Genomic DNA, 22,044 nt, shown 5'->3' on the forward strand with positions numbered 1-22,044 from the left:
GATTGCTCACAAGAGGAGTCTTTTGATGAGGCAATCTTGCAGTAAAATGCCAGCAATAAGGAGTTCTGACCTCCCCACAATTCTGACGCATGTACATACTGTATATTGTAAAAGTTATCTTGACAGTGACAACCTGGAAAGCGTGGCGGTGGAGCACACAGCAGGACAGCACCTTGTCCCTCCTTCACATATACTGCTTCACGCTCTTCTGTAGAGAATGGGTCCAGATCTAGACAGAAACCGAGAAACTCCAATATACTTACAGTACTTTGTAAAGTGAGAAACGTTTACTTGAGAAATAGTACATGTAAATTACAAATCATAGAATAACGATTAAAACAAAAATGAAAATGGCTTTTTTAGCCTCAAAATGTATTTCTACACTTTGAATGATTAATGTGACTGAATGACAGTGCAACTAAAATCATACATAAAAACATTTTATGAACGGAATCCAGAAAAACTACTGTACACTGTACCAATGGTAATATTAGCAAGGAATCATGCATTATGATAATCCCACATTTCAATTGTTTGTGTAATATCAATTAAATACTGGGGCAATTTACATGCAATATTATTTAAAATCTGCAGGCTTCTACTTCATATTATTATTAAAGACAAAGCATAGTCAGTTAAAGTCAAATAGTCCTGTAATGTCATTACAGTTACATAAAAAAATCCTTTAAGACACTGAAGTCTTTAGACACTGAGGTGTTTTAACTGTAATTGAGATCCATATCCTCCTTTTTTCTAGAAGAGGATCACAATTATTTGTGCATTTGATTTAATTATTTTAATAAAATCCATAAGCCTATTTGTTAAATCTATAGAGTTATCTGTTAATGGAAGTCACAGTATTTAGTATAACACCAGTACATTCTTTGTACTGGACATGACACATTCTTTCTTTCTCCTGTTGCTCAACCTGAGGTGGCTGGATAAGATTTCCCTTTTGGTTATTATCACTTTCAACTCTGTAGCAATCAAGAAGAAAATTCATCTCATTAGAACTTACACCTTACCTGCAACTTAGGGAATTGCTGAATGTACTGTTAATGGCTACCATAGTTCAGCATTCAACACAAAATGAAATAAATTTGTGAAATAATTTTGAGTGCCACTGAACAAGTCCATCATGCAGTTTAATAGACATTAGGGAACCATGAAAATAATAGATTTCATATTTAATGTATTTCTGTCCACCAAACCAGAACCCAGGTTATGTGCATTCACATGTGACTTACATCCAAATGTGAGGGTGGCTTCTTTGCTGACAACTGTGCCAAATTCATTTTTTGCGATGCAGCTGTATTTTCCAGCATCCTTGTTTCTGTCTGGTTTATGAATCACGAGATTCCCTCCTAACATGCTGTAATGTTCATCAGGCTCCAGTATTTTGATTTCCCAGCCATTATGTTTCCACCTAGGTGAAGAAAATCATCTACATGTCTCTAAATGATAAAATCATGGTCAGCTTATAACACCCATCCTAACTGAATAAAGATGAATTACATTAAAAATCAACTCAACCACCTGCCATCCATTTTAGCTTTTTGATACCTTAATACATAAAATCATCCAATTGCAACACAACACACTGGCAATGATTACACTTTAATTAGACCTTAGCATTACAAACTTCACATAGACTTATGATACACATAACGTCTGAATGGCAGTACAGTATATTCTGCATAATCTGTATTCTTTTGCATTTTTTAAACCCAAAGTCTGAATGTCACAAAAAAAAATTTGAAACAGCTGCTCACTTCATGTAGACTACACAATTCGACAACCAAAATATAGCAGTTAAATGCTGGGAATCATGGTGTTAGGTTTGTTCAAAGGTACAGAACTTAAAGGCAGGATGTTGCTCTTGACCTACAAAGAATGACATACTGTACAAATCATGGCAAGGCACCCTTCTGCACATCTAAAGATAGACGTTTTTGCCCTTTATTGATATTGATAACATTCAAAAAGACGGCACAGCAGTGCATGGCAGGGAAAAAGGGCCAAGAAAAAGCAATCATGCAGTACTGGTCTTATGGATGGTAACATCATCATCTTCAAAGATCTTGACATAGTGTCTACTTATTTCTATATGCAAACTGATATCTTCTGAGACAGCACCTGCTCTGTCTGCCAAACAGTGTCCTGGCAGGCTTGCACCATCTGCCCTATCTATATTCCCCCCTTAATTCAACTGCTGAAGCAATTTATCTCTTCTCCACCTGATCTGAAGGGTGCTCTACTTCAATAGATCCTTCCTTACTGTATATATAAAGCACTCTGGGATCCCTGGGGAGGAAAGAGCTATACAAATCCAAGGCATTCTTATTATTAAAATAGGCTTAAGGAACTATGCTCATCCCTACTTAAACTTGTCAAAGACCTTAAGTCCCAGGAGACTGTCATGAGGCAACATTAGAATTGAATGAAACTCCCCAAACTCTAACTCTAGAAAAAGCCTTATTTTTGAAAACAAGTGACACACTAATTTTGACAGAACACTTATATTCATATTGTGCAAAATAAAAAAAAAACGAATTAAAAACTGTCAAATACAGATATGTTCAGAATTCAGCTGTTACTTTGTAGTGCAATATTTTTATTCTTATAATTTATTTTTTATTTCAAGTTCTACTCTAATGTTGCCTTTTTTCCCCATGACATTTAACCCATCAATGCTGGTGGATATTGAGCACTTTTTTGTTATGCAAGTAAAAAACAAGATCTTGCTAAAAATGTACAAAACGTATTACTTGTAAGTGGCTGGTGGATTGGCACGTGCTCTGCAGTTCATAGAAATTTTAGCTTCGGGGGATTCCTCTGCGTAGACTGTATCAATTGGCTGTTCCTCAAACACTGGTCCATACCCTGTCCTTTCCTCTGTGGAAAAGGAAACACTGTCATTTAATCATTTATAGATATTTCTTACAAAGAAGAAACTGTAGTGTAGTTACTAAAAAGTTACTATAAAGGCTTTTGATAATAATAGAGTTGTTTTGGAAGTTACATTTACGGTACACTATAATTAGGTTTAATCCTAAAGGGAAAAATTGAATAGAGAAACTTATATGTATAAACTGTATTCAGTTTGGTAGCATTGATGCATTTCTGTGGAAAAAAAGTACAAGCCTTGCACCACATTGAAGTTCACAATTTTTTTAAATAGAATAACGCTGGAAAAAATATTCAGAATTAGAGGAAACACAATCGGACAGGAAGCTTGCTTCACCTGTGGGTAATCACCTCCCATGTCTCCTGGTGAATCAAGAGGTGTGAGGTCTGATCGACTAGTGCTCTAGTTACAATTATAAAAGTTATTGCTGAGCCTCTGAAGTGCTTATTTTGTATTACACCATCTTGCACTCTGTTTGGATAACTGACCCTGCTGTCTCTGATCCTGATCTTGTCTCTCAGACTTTCCCCTGGTGCTTTGAACTGTGATATATTTATGTTACAATCCTTTCTTCTTCATCCCAATCTCAGCTTGTGTATTTCCTTTTTGTGCTTTCACACTGTGCCACCAGGCATAGGCCATGCCTGTTATGACCACGGATCCAGACTGGCACACCCTGCTGCCTGCTGTTTTGTCTATCAACACTCTTGATCATTTTCTACCCTTAGACCATTGTTTTATGCCACCTTAAACAGCAGTACCTACATCTATCACATTGCCAGTGCAATCATTTTCAGACTGCGGAGGCAAAAGCATTAAAAATTCCAAGAAGAAATTAACCATGTATCAGCAGATGTCTCCAGCTCACTACCTGCATCAATATCATTATGAGTAATAGCTGAGAGACTAAATTGAGATGATGGTAGAGTGGTTGAATGCTTTACTGCTTGATTAAATTTATGCCCTTGGCAGACAAGACAGAAGACAATATATGTGAGATGTTTTGGTGGGCATTATACTCACTGTTACATTGTTGAAGCCAACCTATGGGGAGGTGGAAGTATATTAATGTGGTAAAGAATTTAATTGAACACAAGAACATCTTGTGCCTTACTGCTCAGCAATACACTCACAAAGACCTTGAGTCATCAGTTTTTCCATTCTTACAGGCCGACTCATTGAGATTCCAATAGAATGACTCAAGACCACTTAGAACTAAGATTATGACTTTAAAATTCAGGAACAATAGTATGGGATTACAGTTATGATATTAATATTCCAGCATTTGAGTTGGAGCACATTTGACAGAGCTCTTAGGGGTATAAAATAGTAAACTACAAGACAACATGTTTATTACCAGATTGAGCAATCAAAAAAAAGTTTGAATCAACTTATATTTGTTTATACGGAACAGACTTTCCACTTTATTTGCATGCTTTCAGGTTCTAAATTTGGGATTTAATTCTACAATATTTACTGTAAATACCTACAGTATGTATTGGAACAGGAAATTACAGCAGAATCTTCAGTAATATGACCTGAAGAATTAAGAACTGTTGTGAATTTTGGCTACTTGTATATTAAGTTAGAAATCCAATTTGTTTAAGATGGGCTATCTGATTTTTTCTGACAATAGTTAGCGATGATTCTACAAGTCTCTCCCTCTTAAAGTGTTCCTATTTAGATTTATATTTTTCTGTACCACTTCTGCTTCTTCACTGCAGAAGCAACTAAAATCATCACACTTTCCTTGTTGCTAAAATTATAATTGCATAAAAGGTTCATAAGGGAGATTATCCTATAAAAGATAACACTAAACCTTATGGGTACAAATTAAAAGAAAGGCCCTCCTACTAAGCAAGAAGACTGCAAAATCTGAGACTTTTCCTTATTAAATTTTTTTTTTAAAAAGTTTCACCCTGGATGTATTTTTCCTGTATTCCCTAATATACCATATGAGCTGCATAAGTAATATAAACTATATTATACATCTTTCTTATACATATTTTATAAATTTAAATTTAATTAAGGCAAAGACATCCATTTTGTGACAACTTTGTCTTAACTACTGACACACTCTTCTTCCACGGCTATGTTAATAAAACATTAGTAATTAGTGTTCTGTCTAAATTGTGATATGAGTATGAAAAACTGTGACTCAAGAGCAGGTAAATGAAAAAAAAGTGCAGAAAATAATGGTCATGTTAATAATTGCATTAATTTACCAAACCAGTGGCATTACATTTTCAAATTAAGTTAGAATATAAAAAACAATAAGTTAAAATCCTTTAAATGCTAAAACATTATATTGACTAAGCTGTAGTGATCTTCCATAACTATGCTTTCAAAGTAAATAAACTAAAATTCCGGACATTTTTATATAGTATCTCAATTAGCATAATAAGATCTCTGTTTGGGATTGTATTTAAGATTACACTCTTTTTCCCTAACAGTATTTCCCCAGTCACAAATACTTGGACAGTAAATATTCAAAATATTCACAACTGTGTGTTGTAACGTGTTGTGTCAAACAAATGACAGCAATCCAGGTGTCCATTAAGCAGAAGTCTTCTTTATTACATATGCATATGGGAGCCTAGGTCTTACAGGCCAGACTCAAAGAAGTATTACAAAGAGTGGTATTTTTATACAGTAATGTCTGTAAAACCTACCCATGAAGGATTTGACATTGGCTGTGCATGTGAAGAGCAGTCAAGCAAGTTCATCATTGTTTTAGTAACTCTGCCAGGAACATATGGCAGTTATGCCTTGCACCATAACATACATTGACAATTCAGCATAAACCAGCAAAACCAGAACTACAGTACATACTGTTGCCTTTATAAAGTCGGCAATATTGTGCCTGTTGTACAGTCTATATCTATCTGAAACAGGGAGAATGCAAACTGTTTAGAGCATTTGGACATTCACTACTTATTAATTTAGAAATCACTACTCATTCATCTTATTTAAAGATTTAAGGTTAAATAATAATGTAATTTCTGTCAGATTACACTAAATATATTTTCACAGAAGCACAAGGTAAATTGCGAATAGAAATGTGAATAGCACCTTCTTCTGTAACTAGAAAGACAGTAAAACCCCCGCCTTTGTGAAACTGCAAACCTGCCTCCTGCCTATTCTCTGTCACCGTCCTCTCTGAGTAAACCAGCTATGGACCATTTCGCAACAGTACTTAAGCTGTGCTCAGAAGTGGAATCCCAAAATAAAAGCTGACTTTTGATCAACTTTAAAGGAAAAAAGCATTTCATAAGTGGTGTTCTGAACTGAACTTTAATCGGTAATGAGTTGTGGATTACTTTCCCCTTCTTCAATTAGCCTCCTGATAAGTACCGACCAAGTGACATTTATTACTATTGGATTGTCAGTGCTGCTTGAAGGCATGTAAAAGAACAGATAGGCCTGTATCCCTCTATTTCATTCATTTCATTAGACTTCATTGAGTGAAAGTATGTTATAAATGAGTTATTCCTAGGGCAATAATGCATACATGAGACTTCTCTAATTTGCTTCCAGAGTTAAACAATCTAAAAATTCCAAGAGGGTGAAATTCTTAAACATAATAGTGTCCTCATTGTTAACTGGCTGGGGGCCACTGACAAGTTGGACTTAAAATGGATTGGAAAATATATCTGAATTAATAGATGATGTTGGAAAGCATGATAATAATTAACATTATGCTTAGGTTTGTAATCATAGCAAACAGTTATATAATCTTACAAGGTTTTTTTTTTAAATTGGAATACCCTACAGTATCTTTGTTTTACTTGCCTGGTAAAAGGGGTAGACTGGTACACTGACTTAAAACTGACCTGGTACTATTTCCTGTATCTGTTTTTAATTTCCTTGTGTCTGATTTTAAAAGTATTTTAATTTTGAAGATTGTAAAAGATGCATGCCTGAGCTTTGCCTCATCAGACTAGGAGAAATATGGTCGGATATACACAACTTCCAAAGAGTAATATGAGACATCTTCAGAGGAAACCCACTTCATTATTTTCAGCAAGATGATATGATTCATTTTATGGCATGCTAAAGTTCAGCAAGACAAGAATGCATAAAAACAGAGTCAACAGACATCAATAAATCATTACTATCAGGGAGCTGTTTCAGTGCTAAGCATCAGTATGAATCCAGACAGAAAGAGTTCATACAGCTTATTTGCAAATAAACCTTGTTACTTGTTACTTAATTACAGTAACAGTAACAGGTACTAATGGCTTATTTCACCTACTCTGGGCAGGCGTTAACTCATGATCATGCCTCTCCTTCACTCTCTTTAAACCTAGCTGTCTGCATCTACCTTTGCTCAGTATTGGGTTATAACTCTTGGGAAACACTCCTGATTTAGTCTGCTGCCTGGTTTTTCCTGACGTTTGGATTGCCTTCTTTACCCTGTCTTTTGGAACTTGACGATGGTATTCACGAACTGATTGCCTCTCTGTATTTTTTGGACTTTGAACACCCTTTTACGGCTTTCTTGTTTCCTCGTCACCCACATAGGGTCCATCTTTTAACACTCACTGCTGTCAGTGTAACAGTTACAGTCAATGTCACTCAGGAGAACCATGGTCAGTCATAAAAGATCAATTAATCGAAATGACTCCAAATTTACTCAATAATTCAATATATGCACACTTTATTCTTAAAAAATATATCCATAAATTATAAGTTAATTTGATTCTTATTACAGTATATGTATATGTTGTTGCATATGCATTTCACTAGTTGTTGAATGAGACATTACAACAACGTTTGTTACAATGGAATTGTGATGTAGTTTACCTTAATCAGAAAGTGACACACTATGAAATCCTAATTGTGACTTAAATTAAGTGTAGCTGGACTGACATACTGTATGAAGCTCACAAGAAGACTTCTTGATTGATTGACTGATGGATTGACTGATTAATTGACTGACATGAAAAGGCAGATGTACTGTTTTGTTCTCAGTCAAACAGTTTTGGACTACTCTTCGGCTCACCTCCCGCCATATATCCAGGTTCTTAGGGATGATAAGATAGTCACAGAGAATGAGAGACTAGAGACAAAGAAATTATTGTATTTGAGCTTTCCTCTGTAAAATGACCTTTATTTTGGGAAAATGGGAAACACTGAGATAGAAGAAACTACTTATGAGGAAGATTTAGCTGTTTTTTGTTGACACTATGACATTATACAGTAGGTGTTTATTCCAGTACAGTATGCAGAAGTACAGTGGCTATGATACGTTTTTGTTTCACTTTACTATCACTATCAAATGTTCTCAGTTGAGTTTTTTTTCTTATATACAAGACAATTCATAACTCCTTTATATCAAACCAAATTATTGTGTGAAATATCATGACATCTTACTTTATCAGGGAAATTAAATGTAAATTAAAAAATCCCCAAATATATTTTTCAGAAAAAAATATAATAAAGCTTTATGGTCCCCTTGAAGCATTATAAATTTAACATGCAATTTAAGACAGACTTTTGATAATTCCTGGTACTCTCTATTTTTCTCTGTCCATTGTTTTCATGAAATGCATAGACTATTTGATTGAGGGTGGAAAATAAACTTAAATTCTGTGCTTTCAGCTTCACAAAGCTCAAAGCAGTCTTCATGGTTCAGAGTGTGTTGTAATATATTGGTATTTTTTCTATTTTTTCTTTATGGCATACCATGCAGGTAACAGAAAGTCAAAGACTTCAGGCTTCATTGTTCTATTCCACCCCTTTCAAATCCTAAACTCCACCATTTTTCCCCTACTAGCCTAAAAAACTCCCAGTGTACATTCTTATCTATAAGTGGAGCCATCCCACAGGATTTAATTAACAAAGAAAGCAGTCTTTTCCTTTACAGACAGCACTGATGGCCCTGGACTTTTCATCATTCACAGGTAAATATCAGGTAGGTACAGTAGCTAAGGTCCCCTTTTCAGGCCATTAAGGCTCATGGGAGAATGGGGGGGGGGGGGGGCAAGGGCCACCATTTTTCTCAACCATCCGACACTGGAAGTGGAGGTGATGTGGTCAGCATCATACTCCGGCCAGCCTATTATCCCTGGAAGGTTTAGCCCCACATACTCATTTGGAAAGCAGGCTGAGTGGACCTGGAAGCTGTCTGGAAGGAATTAGAGCAAGCTACATCACTGAGCTACCACTGCTCCCAATATCATGTACTGTATATTTAACTTTATTTTTCAGTTTGAGAACAGTGAATAATATGAGGTAGGCCATTCTACATGCCTATACAGTTACAGTACAGTATGTAAGAAACAAGTAATTACTAACCTGAAAGGAATTCAAATTAGCAATCACTGTCAAAGATAAAATAGCTTGCAACAGTACAGATATTTTACTTACCAGCATAAGAGAAATCGTATAAGAGAAAGAACAGGAACAAAGGCAGTTGTTGCATTTTTCCGTTAGAAAATGGCAAGGGCAGCACTGATTTTCTGAAGAGTTACTAAAAAAATTGCTGGAAAGGCCTGGTTTTCTGCAAAAGAAAAAAATGAAAAACATGATTAATCACTAAGTTATAAATTATAAAAAATAATTCAATAGCATCTGTCAGTGGGGTAAACAGAAAAGACAAAAAGAACACATTAATGCAGCATCATTTTTGCAGTTGAAACAACTGACAATGTCAGCAACAACGTTCAGGTCTCTACAGTTTTGCATAATGCACTGAACAGTGTAGGAGGTTTTTTTGGATTAGAGGTCACAGAGAAACACTGTTTTGTCAGAGTACGTTTTGGGGGTGTTAGGGAAACATAAAAGTGTTAAAAAGCTTGTCGCTCAAACCGTTGATGGGGCCATTAAAATGGCATCAGAGGGTAATCGGGTGCAGACTTACTGTAAGTTAAAGAAGGTCCTTGAGGCTAAATGTACCTATTTTTACACCTGCAGACTGAAAGTAATACTCTCTCAGTCATGGGAATTTATTCCTGAGTGCAAAATCCATCTATCCATCCATTTTCTAACCACTTACTCCTGGTGAGGGTCATGGTGGTAATAGGCTGAGCAGGGCAGATCAGACTTCCCTTTCCCCAGCAACCTATCCTTGGATTTCCATGATATTGCAAGGGATTCCAGGAGAGATAATCTCTCCAGCATGTCCTGGGTCTTCTCTTTGGGCTATACCCGGCACCCCTTCAGCAGGATGCACCCAGTGGGCATCCTCACCAAATGCCCAAACCACCTCACCTGGCTCTTATTCTTCCACAGGAGCTATACTCCAATATTCTTCCAAGATTGCAGTGCTTCTCACTCTGTAACTGAGAGTATGCCCAGCAGAACTATGGAGAAACCTAATTTCCGCCTCTCGTACCCGTGATCTCACTATTTCTGTCACTGCACATTGGTTGTGGCCATAGTTGAGGATGAAGATGTAGATTGACTGGAAAACTGCTTTGTCTCAGCTCCCAATTCACTACAATGGTTTATTACAGTGTCAGCTTAACTGCAGCCACAGCACCAATCCACTGGTCAATCTCACAATCCTCTGTAAACTCACATGTGAACAAAACCCGAAGGCACTTAAACTCCTCCACTTGGGGCATCTGTTCCCCACTCAGCTGGAGAGAGAAAGCCACTCTTTTCCAGGAAAGAACCATGACTTCAGATTTGGAGGTGCCAACTGTGTCATACTCGGCTGCAAACCTCTCCAGTAAATTATCCACAAAGAGTGGAGATGCAACTCTCAGGTCCCCAAACTGCATACACTACAGACTTCAGATGTGCCTTGACATGAAAATCACAAACAGGAAACGAGACAAGACACACCCTTGGTGGAGTCTGACCGCCACCTTGAGTGGACACAGTTTAACACTGAGAATGTCGATGCAACCCTCTCCACTAATACAGGGATGGGATGGCATGCATCATCAGCCCTGGCAACCCATGCTTCTGAAACACCTTCCACAAGATACCCCTGGGTACAAGGTTGAAGCCTTTTCAATGTAAACAAAACATGTGTAGACAGGGGTGGCAAACTCCCATGCCCACTCAAATATCTGTGCGAGGACAAAGAGTTGGTCTACTGTTCTAGAGCCAGGACGGAATCCTCCTGTATTTGATATCTGCAAAATATATTTCAAAACAGTGGATGGACTAGAATTAGTCATCTAGACTTCTTGATGAAGAAAGATTAATTCCGAGGGTAGTGCCCATAAAATAGATGTTAAATTCCCGACTGGTACAGACTAGGCTATTACTAATTTAATTGACAACATCAAATTTACAAATGAGAGCTCAATTTAACCACTGGAAAGTTGAATTTCCCAGCCTTGCTGGATTGCACAAGCTTTGTGGAAAAGTTAAAATCAGTTTAACGTCAACTAACTGAAGAGCCCATGTGAATATATAAATATTTTAAGGGACAGATCACCTGGACAGCTCCTTAGATTTTGTCCCATTATGTTTTGATGCAGATGATTACTGAGGCAACAAAGCTACTGCAGTTAGTTCTTACCATACTAGCTCCTAAAACATCAATTGAACAGGACATCTTTAATCAGACCAATCAGTGGCAGTTTTCATTCCTGGGACTTTTAAAACTTCAGCCCAAGAATGATCACAATGATGTCACAAACATATTTATCCAGAAAGTGATAATGGTGGACTTAATCTACAATTATCAATTATTCAATGTTACAGTTAATTCAGATTCAAGTTGTTACCAATTCTGAGATTACCAGATTACTGGTATAATTATAACAAAGTCCAAGGCTGGAGAGTGGCAGTACACATCCATACACACTTCAATGTGAAATGTTTTGTCATTTAAATATTCTTACACATGAGTGGGTCTAATAAATTCAACAAAGGTGAAAAAAATCATATACCATGACAAAAATACAGTTCTTAATACTGTAAGTGAACCTAATGAAATTTCACGGGCACTTTACAAATTTCTGAGGAATGTTCTGAAGCGTTAAAAATATTTTTAGAAATAATCAGTCTTCAGACATTGGAATATGAATAATATTTAATCTCTAAACCAGAAGATTATTTCAATCATGAAATTTCTTCAGACAGTAGCTGTACACAGCACAGTATATTTTACATGAAACTGAAAATTTTATTACAAAGACAAGCATCTCTAATATTAGCAACAATGGAAGTCTTTCATGTTACCATTTTCTATCATCAAAGTAATTCAAAGCTTGTAAATACTGTCTGCATGTTTAAATGAGACAAAGATTATTTTTAAATTTACCAAATTTATTTTTTAAAAAGTCTTTGAGGCAAGCTGATTTAATTTTAGTAACAAATACTGATTGTAAATTTCTACATATTTATGTACTGTATATTTTTCTAAATATACTCCATTGGGACTTATCCAATAGCGTGTGTATATGTGTATATCTGCCTTTACCGCTACACTTTTCATTACCAAAAGCAACATTTTTTAAATCATTTCTCAAAATATCACAAATGCAAGTGATTTCCAAAATCCTCTCAACACAACCATTAAGTTTGTTTTCAAAACATTGAAGATATTTTCTGATAAATCAACAAATTAATTATATAGTGCTTACCTGCAAGACTTCATAAACATACAGAACAATGTGTGAATTCCATATATTTTTACCAAAAAAACACAGCACCTTGAACATGAGAAAAATGTTCTCTCAGCTTCAGAATGGAATTTTTGTGACGCATGTCTGGTGAATCAATCCTTAGACACTTCAAAGCACGTCAATAATTTATCAATTCTCCAGCAAAATGCAATTGCAAAAGCAAAAACTCATAAAACCAGACACGCTTACCTTGCAGCAGCAAAAAATTCATGTTCACAACATGAAAATTCAGAAAAAGACATAGAAAGGCCAATTCTGGGGAAGGAAAGTGGCTGACAACAAAATTATTTTCTTGTTTATTTTCAAATGAACCAGCTATGGAAACAGCTCGTATATGTCTGGCTGCAGAGGGCGCTCCTACTCTGTCCTGTCCCTAGTTTCCTGCTTGGCTGGCCTTCCGGTCCCTCTCTTTTTCCTGGGCTATATATTTCCGGATCTTGCACTCCGCCCTCGCTCAGCATTGACGTTCGGATGTCCTGAGACCCGCCTAGCACCAGGTCGCCCCACGTCCGCTACCTGAGGGCATAGGTTTCTATACGGCACTCCTGAACTCTTAGCACTAACAAGCCCAGGTCTTTTTCCCGTTCTGCCGCTACGCATATGGGTCTTTTTCCACTCTCCTGCTCTCCACGGTTAGTCCCTTTGGACATCTGTGACAATATACAGTGATAATCATCATCATCATCCTTATAATTATACAGTGCTTCTGGGGACTCCCCTCATTAACATCAATGTGTAGTGTCCACCTGGATGATATTACAGCAGCCAAAGTACACCTGTACGCTCACCATATAGTACATCATCTATCAGTGGGGAGGAGAACAATGAAGAAATGAAGCCAATTCATAGATGGGGATTATTAGGAGGCCATGATTGATGAAGACCAATGGGAAATGTGGCCAAGAGGCTGGGGTAACACCCCTATAATTTCAAGAAACGTCCTTGGATGTTTAATGACCTTTGTTTTACATCTCACCCAAAGGATGGCACCTTTTTACAGTAGAGCGTCCCAGTCACTATATTGGGGCATTAGGACCCACACAGACCACAGGGTGAGATCTCTTTACTGGTTCCAGCAGCATCATTAGCTTTCCCAGGAGGTGTCCCATCCAGTACTGGCCAGGCTCACACCTGTTTAGCTTCAATGGGTTGCCAGTTGTACGCTGCAGGGTGATATAGCTGCTGGCTTTATCTAATTGGTAGAAATAGCTGCCGTTAAGCAAATTCTAAACATTCAGGGACTTAAACCCTCCTCTCTACAGAGTGCATCTCAAAAGTCCTGTACACACCATAAAAGTGCAAAAAAAATTAAAAAGCTTAAAAACACACTATTTAACTGCAAGCATTATAAGAAGCCTCTCTAGGACCAGCAGTAGTGAAATAGTAAAAATAGTACATAATTTATTATTTTCTTTATTTTTATTGTTTTACAATTTTTGGGAAGGCAGAGAAAATCTATACAGTATTTGTTCAATCACTATCAAATTTTTATCCACTCAACTTTTTATTCTTTAGAGAAGACCTAGAAAGAGAAATGTACATCCTACAGTAGGTGTCCCACAACTTGAGAAATTAATGTCTGAAGAAAGGCAATAACATTAGGTTGTTGTTTTTTTCCTGTTTTTGTCCTTCATATTTCTAATGTGTGTACCTAGTAAGAAATATAAAAATATTAAGGTTCAGGATGTCTAAGAGGTTTCCTTGAATTGAAGATCCTTATCAGGTCTGTATGGCATATACTTTCGAAACAATTCAAGATATTAAAGGGTACCTCCATTCCAAGAGGACATTGAATTTGGATTCCATTTGGGGGAGTGTGTGTATTAAAGAAAATGCATCTTCTCAGTCACACATATACTAGCTAAATATACTGTTTGAGCTTTGCAGCTGGAGAGGAACACAGTGGGGATTTCATCTTCACACTGCTGGTATCCTAGCAACACCTTTTGAAAAAGAGCTGCTGTGTTTCACCATGGCCTTACAAAAACATGAATAAACAATAAAAATTAGAATAGATTATTCTTGAAAAGCACTCAACATTTCTGTTTTTGTTTCTTTTTTAAAATGTAAAACAGTCACCAAGGAAGACAACATTCAATTTCTCTAGACTCCATTTCCTAATATAATAGTAAAACAATGCAACATAATATAAAAAATATGAAACAAAATACTTAGTATACTTCTACTCTAATGTCCACAACAGATCAATGATGGACAATTCCAAAATTTGTAATCAAGCAAACTCTGGCCAACAAAATGACTCAGCAATAAATGTCTCACTTTCACCAAATAATTTAATGGATATAAATATTTAAGTTTTCACAACTGAAACCTGCTGCTTCCTCACCAGGAAGTTTTAATGACTTCAATCTCGGTATTCTAGATTGAGTTAATAACATAAGATTAGAGCTGGAAACATGATGGAAGGCATTTTTCTCATTACAGGTACAGAAAACAACACAAAAGTAATCTCTGGGGTATATTTTCTAGGGTCTGAAACAGCACTGGTCTCAGTTGATGGTTTGCAAAAAAACAATATATTCTGCCCTGCTTGCATACAAAATAATAACAATCCTCAAAAAAACTTCTTGTTTCTACCTGTGGTAGAGATACAGTATACCCACATACTGTAGGGCACTATTTTTACTGAAGATTGCAGGAGAGCCAAACCTCATGATGCCTGTACAATTAGAAATTGTCAAAAATAAAGAGCAAAACAACTTCAATAATAACTAGAGTTGAACATCACTAAGCATACCACTACCGTGAATATGTAGATATGTAGTTTTGAAGTTTAATCAGGTTTTTAACATTGCCCACATCATACACTTACTTTGTTTTGCCATGGGTCGTCTCAATTTGTATTGTGCATTACCATGTAGTTGAGATGATTTCATGGTGCTTAAAAACACCACAGGAAACCTTCATAGGAATTGTGTGTTATTTTCTTTCAATCCTTGTGAAAATTCACCAGTGTGTCCACTTCTCAGTTCTCACCAATACCAATTCCATGTTTGGGAAAAGCTGCCATCTCCTAAAATAAGGCTATTGATCAAATTCTCACAACTTGTAAAAAAATTTTGCCTTTCACAATGTAGTGTCAGCGGCATGAGAATGTGTTAAAATAAGACATCTTGCTTTGTATTGTTTTAGATTCTTTATTAGCATGGGTGTCTATTTCTTATTTAAATTTTAAGTTTAAGTATAATCTAGTACTTAATTCTGCCACAATTAATGCATGTTTATGAAAAACTAAAGGTCTGTCTCTTAGCTTCAACCACACTAAACTACTATACATAAGGAAAAGGATGTACTTTTACGATCATGCACAGACCTTTATCACTATTTCTGGTATAACTACAAAATAACCTCATTCATGACACCATGCTGCCCCAAGGCATCACTGAAAAAAGATAAGGGGAAAAAAGATTTCTGGCTTATACTGGTGGGTAAAGATAAGAAATAAGACAGGGTATTTGAAAAATGTCATACAACGTCAGTAGAGCAAAGGACAGAAAAGTAAATAAGGTTCAGACATACAGGTAGGTATACAGAATTCAGTATAGGAATTTACATTTACTGTATAAGATATGAAAAGGCAGAAATTTGACTGGGATGATTTGGAAGTTTTGCTTAAACAGGGAGATATACTGTATATAGAGCCCATGCTTAACGTCTGCCACATTTCTGAATTTGCAAAAACATCTTTAGCTTGATTTAATAATCTAACACTCTTCGACTGTGCTATTGTTTGAAGGACTGTCTGGTAAAATGGTAGCTAATCTGGACAACAGGCTTGGTTTATTCTTGAAAATAGGCACAACAGAAGAAATAAAAGTATAAATGTAAAATACATGTAATGTAAAATATTGTTAAAGTACTGACCACTTCTTCATTGCTTGACAATGTTTAAATAAAAGAGTGCACATACCATGACACAATACATATTTACAAAAAAGTAATATACAGTAAAATTAGATAGATATCTAATAGATTTCAGGAAAATACAAATATAATAAAACAATTAATGAGAAGTTGTGTACAACATACGTTAAAGCAGGTCTAAAAGACACAAATATCAATGGTGCCCTACAGGGGAATTGCTTGCAAAGGTTTTTGCTTGTGTTTCGTATGCTTTAGTGAATTTTAAACAGTATATTTAAGACACAAGAAATACACATTTGGAACAATTTTCATTGTTCCAAATACCCTTCCAAAAAAAAAAAAAAGATTTTTTAGTATTGTTGGGGATGAAAAAAGTCATTCATAATTTAATGGACAATCTGCCTTAATACACACCCCATGCCCCTTCATAGTTCATTAATCTAAGGGTTTACTTAGTACTGAAATACTCAGTTAGTATTTAGAAATATCAGCTGGCTCAGGACAAGGCGGATGGAATCTTAGTACTCAGTTTACTTAGCACTGAAATATACTATTGTAGCACTCTCAGGTTCACATGGGTATGCGCCCTCACCACTGCCACCTCAGGTCAGCCCCCCACCAATGGGGACTTGAACCCAGGCCTCCAGCATCACTCAACAGGGACCCAGCCACTTGAGCTAAAGGGAAATCTCCCGTCAACCCGATGGCTGCGGTCCCTGCTAGTCACAGGGAAGGGCGGTGACGTCACCGCGCTGGTAAGCGGGCTCGAACAACCTGCAATATGCGTATGTGTTACACTATCATGAATTTACCCTAGTAACTTTAGTAATTTGTTTTAAAGTGAAAATGATCTCTTGCATAAAAGTTCTCAATGAAAGCTAAATTAGCTTTGAAAAAGAAAGATGTAATATGACATCAAACAATACATGAAACTGCAGAAACATTAATGCAAAGAATACATTTCTGCTTCCAATGACACCCATCTCTCATTTAGTTCCCAATACAGTGTAGGCAAATTTTGGAACTCTACTAATAGTTCTTTCATGTTGATATATCAGTTTGCCTTAAAAAGACTGCAGGTATATTAATTAACAGTGTGGTGACATTTCTTTATTTGTTAGAAACAAATTCTAATTTAATCATTCAATTGTTCAATATTAGCTTTCCTGCTTCCCCCACATATCCTCATAAGCTGTTTATTGCTTGTTTTAATTTACATAAAGACATTTAGCATTTTTGTACACTGTATGTATGTGGAAATAATATACAGAATTTTTACTCTACATAATTTTCTGTACAAAAAAGTAAAGAACTGCAATTGCCATCTGTCCTGGGATGTGTTTTTTCACCAACGGAACTGCTAAATCAGTCCATTGTGAAAATAATCTGGAGTCTGAAAGCACTTCTCAGGAAAAGCAGTAGTCTAAGAAGCTAAAAATCAACTGTGTTTAGATACAGTTCGTATATCCTATTCCATACCCTTTTTTCCATGAGTAAAGGATCTGTAATCAGTTGCTAAAGCGAAGATATGATTTCTTAGTTATGTGATACCCTGTTGTATTTTTAGTCATGATCATTGATTGATATAGTTTACCAATTCCAAAAAAATGTTTCTAAATAAAGATCCATCTAAATGAAAATAAAACATGAAGGGAAGCATACAGAACCAGAATCACATCACTTCTGTACACAATTCACCATCAAAATTCAGAACATTGTGCAGCTGTTGCTTATCTAAACTCTTGTTAGCTAAGAAAACTGCCTTTTCTTGGAATGATTAGAACATGCATCAACCAAAATGATAAAAGAGGACCAGGAAAAAACAAATATGGTACAGTATATACATGTTATGAAATAGCTGGGAATATATATACAGTGCCTTCCAAAAGTATTCAGATCCTTGCATATTTTTCACATTTTGTTACTTTAAAGTCTGCAGTCTTGACACTTTGAAGAACCAATTAATATTTGCTATATATAAATATTCTCTCTGTAAGGACCTTCAGTCAGGTAGTGAATTTCAAACAGTGATTCAACCAGTGCAGTATAACAACGTCTGTAAAAACGTTATCTCTGTCAGTGGACCATCTGGTTTACTGTAATATCAAGAACAGTCTCTCCAATAACAAATTTCAAAACAACATAATGCCTTTAGGAGCAGTTTACCATTGCCCATAAATTTATGAGCATATCCTTCTTACTAAAACACAGGAAGGCTTTCAGCATGTCTAGGTTTAAGGAATTGAATGCTGATTGTAGAAAAAATGATAATACATGCATTGTAGCTAAAACTCTATAATGAATTTCTGAAAATGAAAGAATTATATTGGTTGACATGCTATGACAAATCCCCTTTTATTAATGCATCAATTAAAAAAAACAATTATTTTAGAGTAATGACATTTAAATCTATCAAGCTCTGTTTTGTTCATATAAAATATACACTGCATAAGTACTGGAAAAAATGATAGTTTTATTGGGGATAGCACAGTGGCATAGTAGTTAGCACTACTTCTACTGGGGCCCTGGGTTCAAATCTGTGTGGAGTTTGTATCTGCCTGAGCTTGAATGGGTTTCCTCTGGATGCTCCAGTTTCCACCCACAGTTCAAAGACAGTATGTTAATTTAATTGGCTACTGTAAAATAGTCCGTAGTGTGAGTACTGTATGTCTGAGTGTTCCCTATGATACTGTAACGCATACGGCTAACATTGCAGGTTGTTCGAACCGGCTTACCAAGTGGTGACGTCACCGCCCTTCCCTGTGAATAGCAAGGACCGCAGCTGCTGGGCTGACGGGAGATTTCCCTTTAGCTCAACTGGCTGGGTCCCTGTTGAGTGAGGCCGGAGGCCCAGGTTCAAGTCCCCAGCGGTGGGGGGCCGACCTGAGGCGGCAGCGGCGAGGGCGCATACCCACATGAACCCAAGAGTGCAACAATACAATGACTCATGGACTCCAGTACTTTTGAAAAATGCTGTATCTGTATTCCACCATGTAATGAAAAGCTTATCTGGTTCTTCAGAAAGAAATATCAGCTGGCTCAGGACAAGGCGGATGGAATCTCAATGGTGGTAGAGGGAATAGAAGAAAAGCAACATCGATGGCAGGATGGGATGCCTCAGATAGATAGATACTTTATTGATCCCGTGAGGGAAATTGCAGTGCAACAGCAGCTTAACACAGACAACACAGCCACAGTGTAACGAATGATACAATAATAATAATACAATACATACAATACAATCAGTACAGTGAGAAGTGCACTAAGAAGAGTTACTTACAGTCCAGAACACACAAAGAACAAACCAGAACAGAACAGTACACAAAAAAGTCATATTGCACAATATGACTATAAATATAAATGTATTGCACAGGTCCCTGGCATATATTGCACAAAAACAGTTGTAAACAGGAAAAGAAAAAGAACAGATGTATCAGTTTACTGTTCAGTCCAGAAACAGGTCACTGTCAATGTTGCCTCTGCCCAGACGCAAGGTGGATGCGTTGTACAAAGGTACTTTGTACTGTACTGGTACAGCTGTGTGAGGGACAGCGGGCATCGATCCTGAAATGCAAGGATCAGTGCTATGCTAGACCATCCTGAGGCATTATAGGCTACTGAAAGACAGCAGGTATCCCCACCCAAGTGAACTGCCATCCCCGGTCAGTGAGGTTAGGTGTGATACTGATATGATTGGCTGAGTGCAAACTTGCTGATGTCTGGAGCCAGCATTACACTTCAGCCATTACAGCTAGGCCTAGATGTGGAAGTCAATAGAAGGTAAACAGAGAGGTATTCTACAGCGGATCATAATCTTTATTTGTCTCCAATGGATTTTATATTGGTGAAAGCTAAGCTGTTTAACAGGATGAGGGATATAACATACTGTACCATCAGGCTTCCTTCAATAATGCTTGGTATCTGTCTTTTAAATCTATTTCATTTAACCTTGCATTGCACTTCTATTGTAGCTTGTGCAAGCCTCATTTTTTACTTTATGAACTTGTCATATTGTACATACATGCCTACTGCCTGCATAATGTGCATTTCATATATGTATTATACATATGCTGCAACAAATGAAAATCCATTTAATACTAGGTGAGATGATGAAGTAAAGCATCGAGAATGTGAAATTAACCAACCAAGCAAGCATCAAAAATACTTTTATACACAATTATCCAAAAGATTTACGATGTAGAAGTCAAGATGAATTATTCTGTTTTAGTTTAACACAGTGAAAATGGGACAGTGAAATGCCATTTCACATTTTTGCCGTGTACTAATGTACAGTAATTTGTATTTCAGATAAAAAAATGAGGCAAAAGTTTAATCTTTTGTTTCAGGGTATTATTTTTCATACATCTACAGTATAACCATATTGGAACTAAAATGTTTTTGTATTAATGCCCTCCAGTTTTAGGTCAGTATACTGTCCATATTGTGACAATACTAAACTGAAATTTCAGACTGCCTTAACACTTCATTAAACCTACAGTATAATACTGGAGTTACAATTTATCTATAAAAGCACTAACTGTTAGAAAAACTTGAAATACTTAAAATACTACCAAACCTTTTTTTTCTGTTGTTTGCTTGTTTTTACATACATATACGTAACAGCGTGAGTTAAGGAATTAAGGAATAGTATAAAATGCCTGCTGATGATAACTGTTGTTGATAAATGTTTAAACATTACTAAAATATTTACTTAAGCAATATTTGCATACCAAAAAATGGCAAGACTAGCCTCTCATTAGGCTGAAAAATATGACATAACTATGCAGGTAAACCACTGTAGAACTACGTTCAGAAATGGTTAAGTGCAGAGATACAGTAACACTTAAGGAAATATTCCAAGAAACAACTGATGAATATGCAAAAAAGAAGCAAGTAATTTTTCTTACCTGAAGATTTTAGAGATGCAAGATTTTAACAATGGTATGTTCTAGGTAGGAATTCAGCTTACTAGTCTTCCCCATTTCCATTTTTTAAGAAGGACATTTTCTTATACCAGTCCTAAATCCTGCTAAGTTATTATTATAATTAAAATCTCAAACAAATTCATTTTATGTTAATGTAATCCAGCTGAAGAGAAATCATTGTATCTTAAGAGTAGAGAACTGCAATGCAAATGTTCCAAAAGACTACTGAGAGCTCCAGTGATTGACTGGATCCTTTTAAATGATAAGGGAAAGATCTAAGCTTTCAAAACTACAGAGTCACACTCTTGGCAGTGGTCCAGCCCTTGAAAGCAGCCTCTGAAGAGTATGAACACCTTTCCAACTAAGAAGTGGACATATATCAATTATATGCCACTACAGTTTGAGTTGCAATCAAAATGTTTCTTCTAAGACTTCAACTTTTTTCTGCAGCACCTACTGTATGTTGTGAAAACAACTTTCAGAAATACTATTTTTATCTGTGCAAAAAAAATAGATTCTGTCATATGGGGGCGAGGAGTTAAAATCTATATATATATAAAATACAGTACTGCTCCAGAATATTCTGGATTTCAGTGCTGAAGTAATATACAGTACTCTAGAGCCTAAAGTACAACACTTTCTTTTCCTGTTTAACTAGTTTCTCTTCTAGATAATTCTAGTGTGCAACTACTGATTCTTACAAAAAATAGACATAAAACACTTAATTATATGT

General features: G+C 36.2%; 1 protein-coding gene across 2 annotated transcripts in view; it reads right to left on the reverse strand.

Annotated features, from left to right (window-relative positions):
* The window catches only part of cntn1b (contactin 1b), a 107,512-nt gene that overhangs the window by 39,298 nt on the left and 46,170 nt on the right, over positions 1 to 22,044 (reverse strand). For both annotated transcript variants that reach the window (XM_088922559.1, XM_088922561.1), the window contains exons 2-5: positions 9,281 to 9,413; positions 2,769 to 2,895; positions 1,248 to 1,426; positions 134 to 229 (exon numbers count right to left, since the gene is read on the reverse strand). In XM_088922559.1, coding sequence (XP_088778685.1) covers positions 134 to 229; positions 1,248 to 1,426; positions 2,769 to 2,895; positions 9,281 to 9,335 — 457 coding nt within the window. In that variant the 5' untranslated portion in view covers positions 9,336 to 9,413. The remainder of the gene's footprint in view (positions 1 to 133; positions 230 to 1,247; positions 1,427 to 2,768; positions 2,896 to 9,280; positions 9,414 to 22,044) is intronic.

This window comes from Atractosteus spatula, chromosome 8 (assembly GCF_055471065.1).
Source record: "Atractosteus spatula isolate fAtrSpa1 chromosome 8, fAtrSpa1.hap1, whole genome shotgun sequence".
Classification (NCBI taxonomy): domain Eukaryota; kingdom Metazoa; phylum Chordata; class Actinopteri; order Semionotiformes; family Lepisosteidae; genus Atractosteus; species Atractosteus spatula.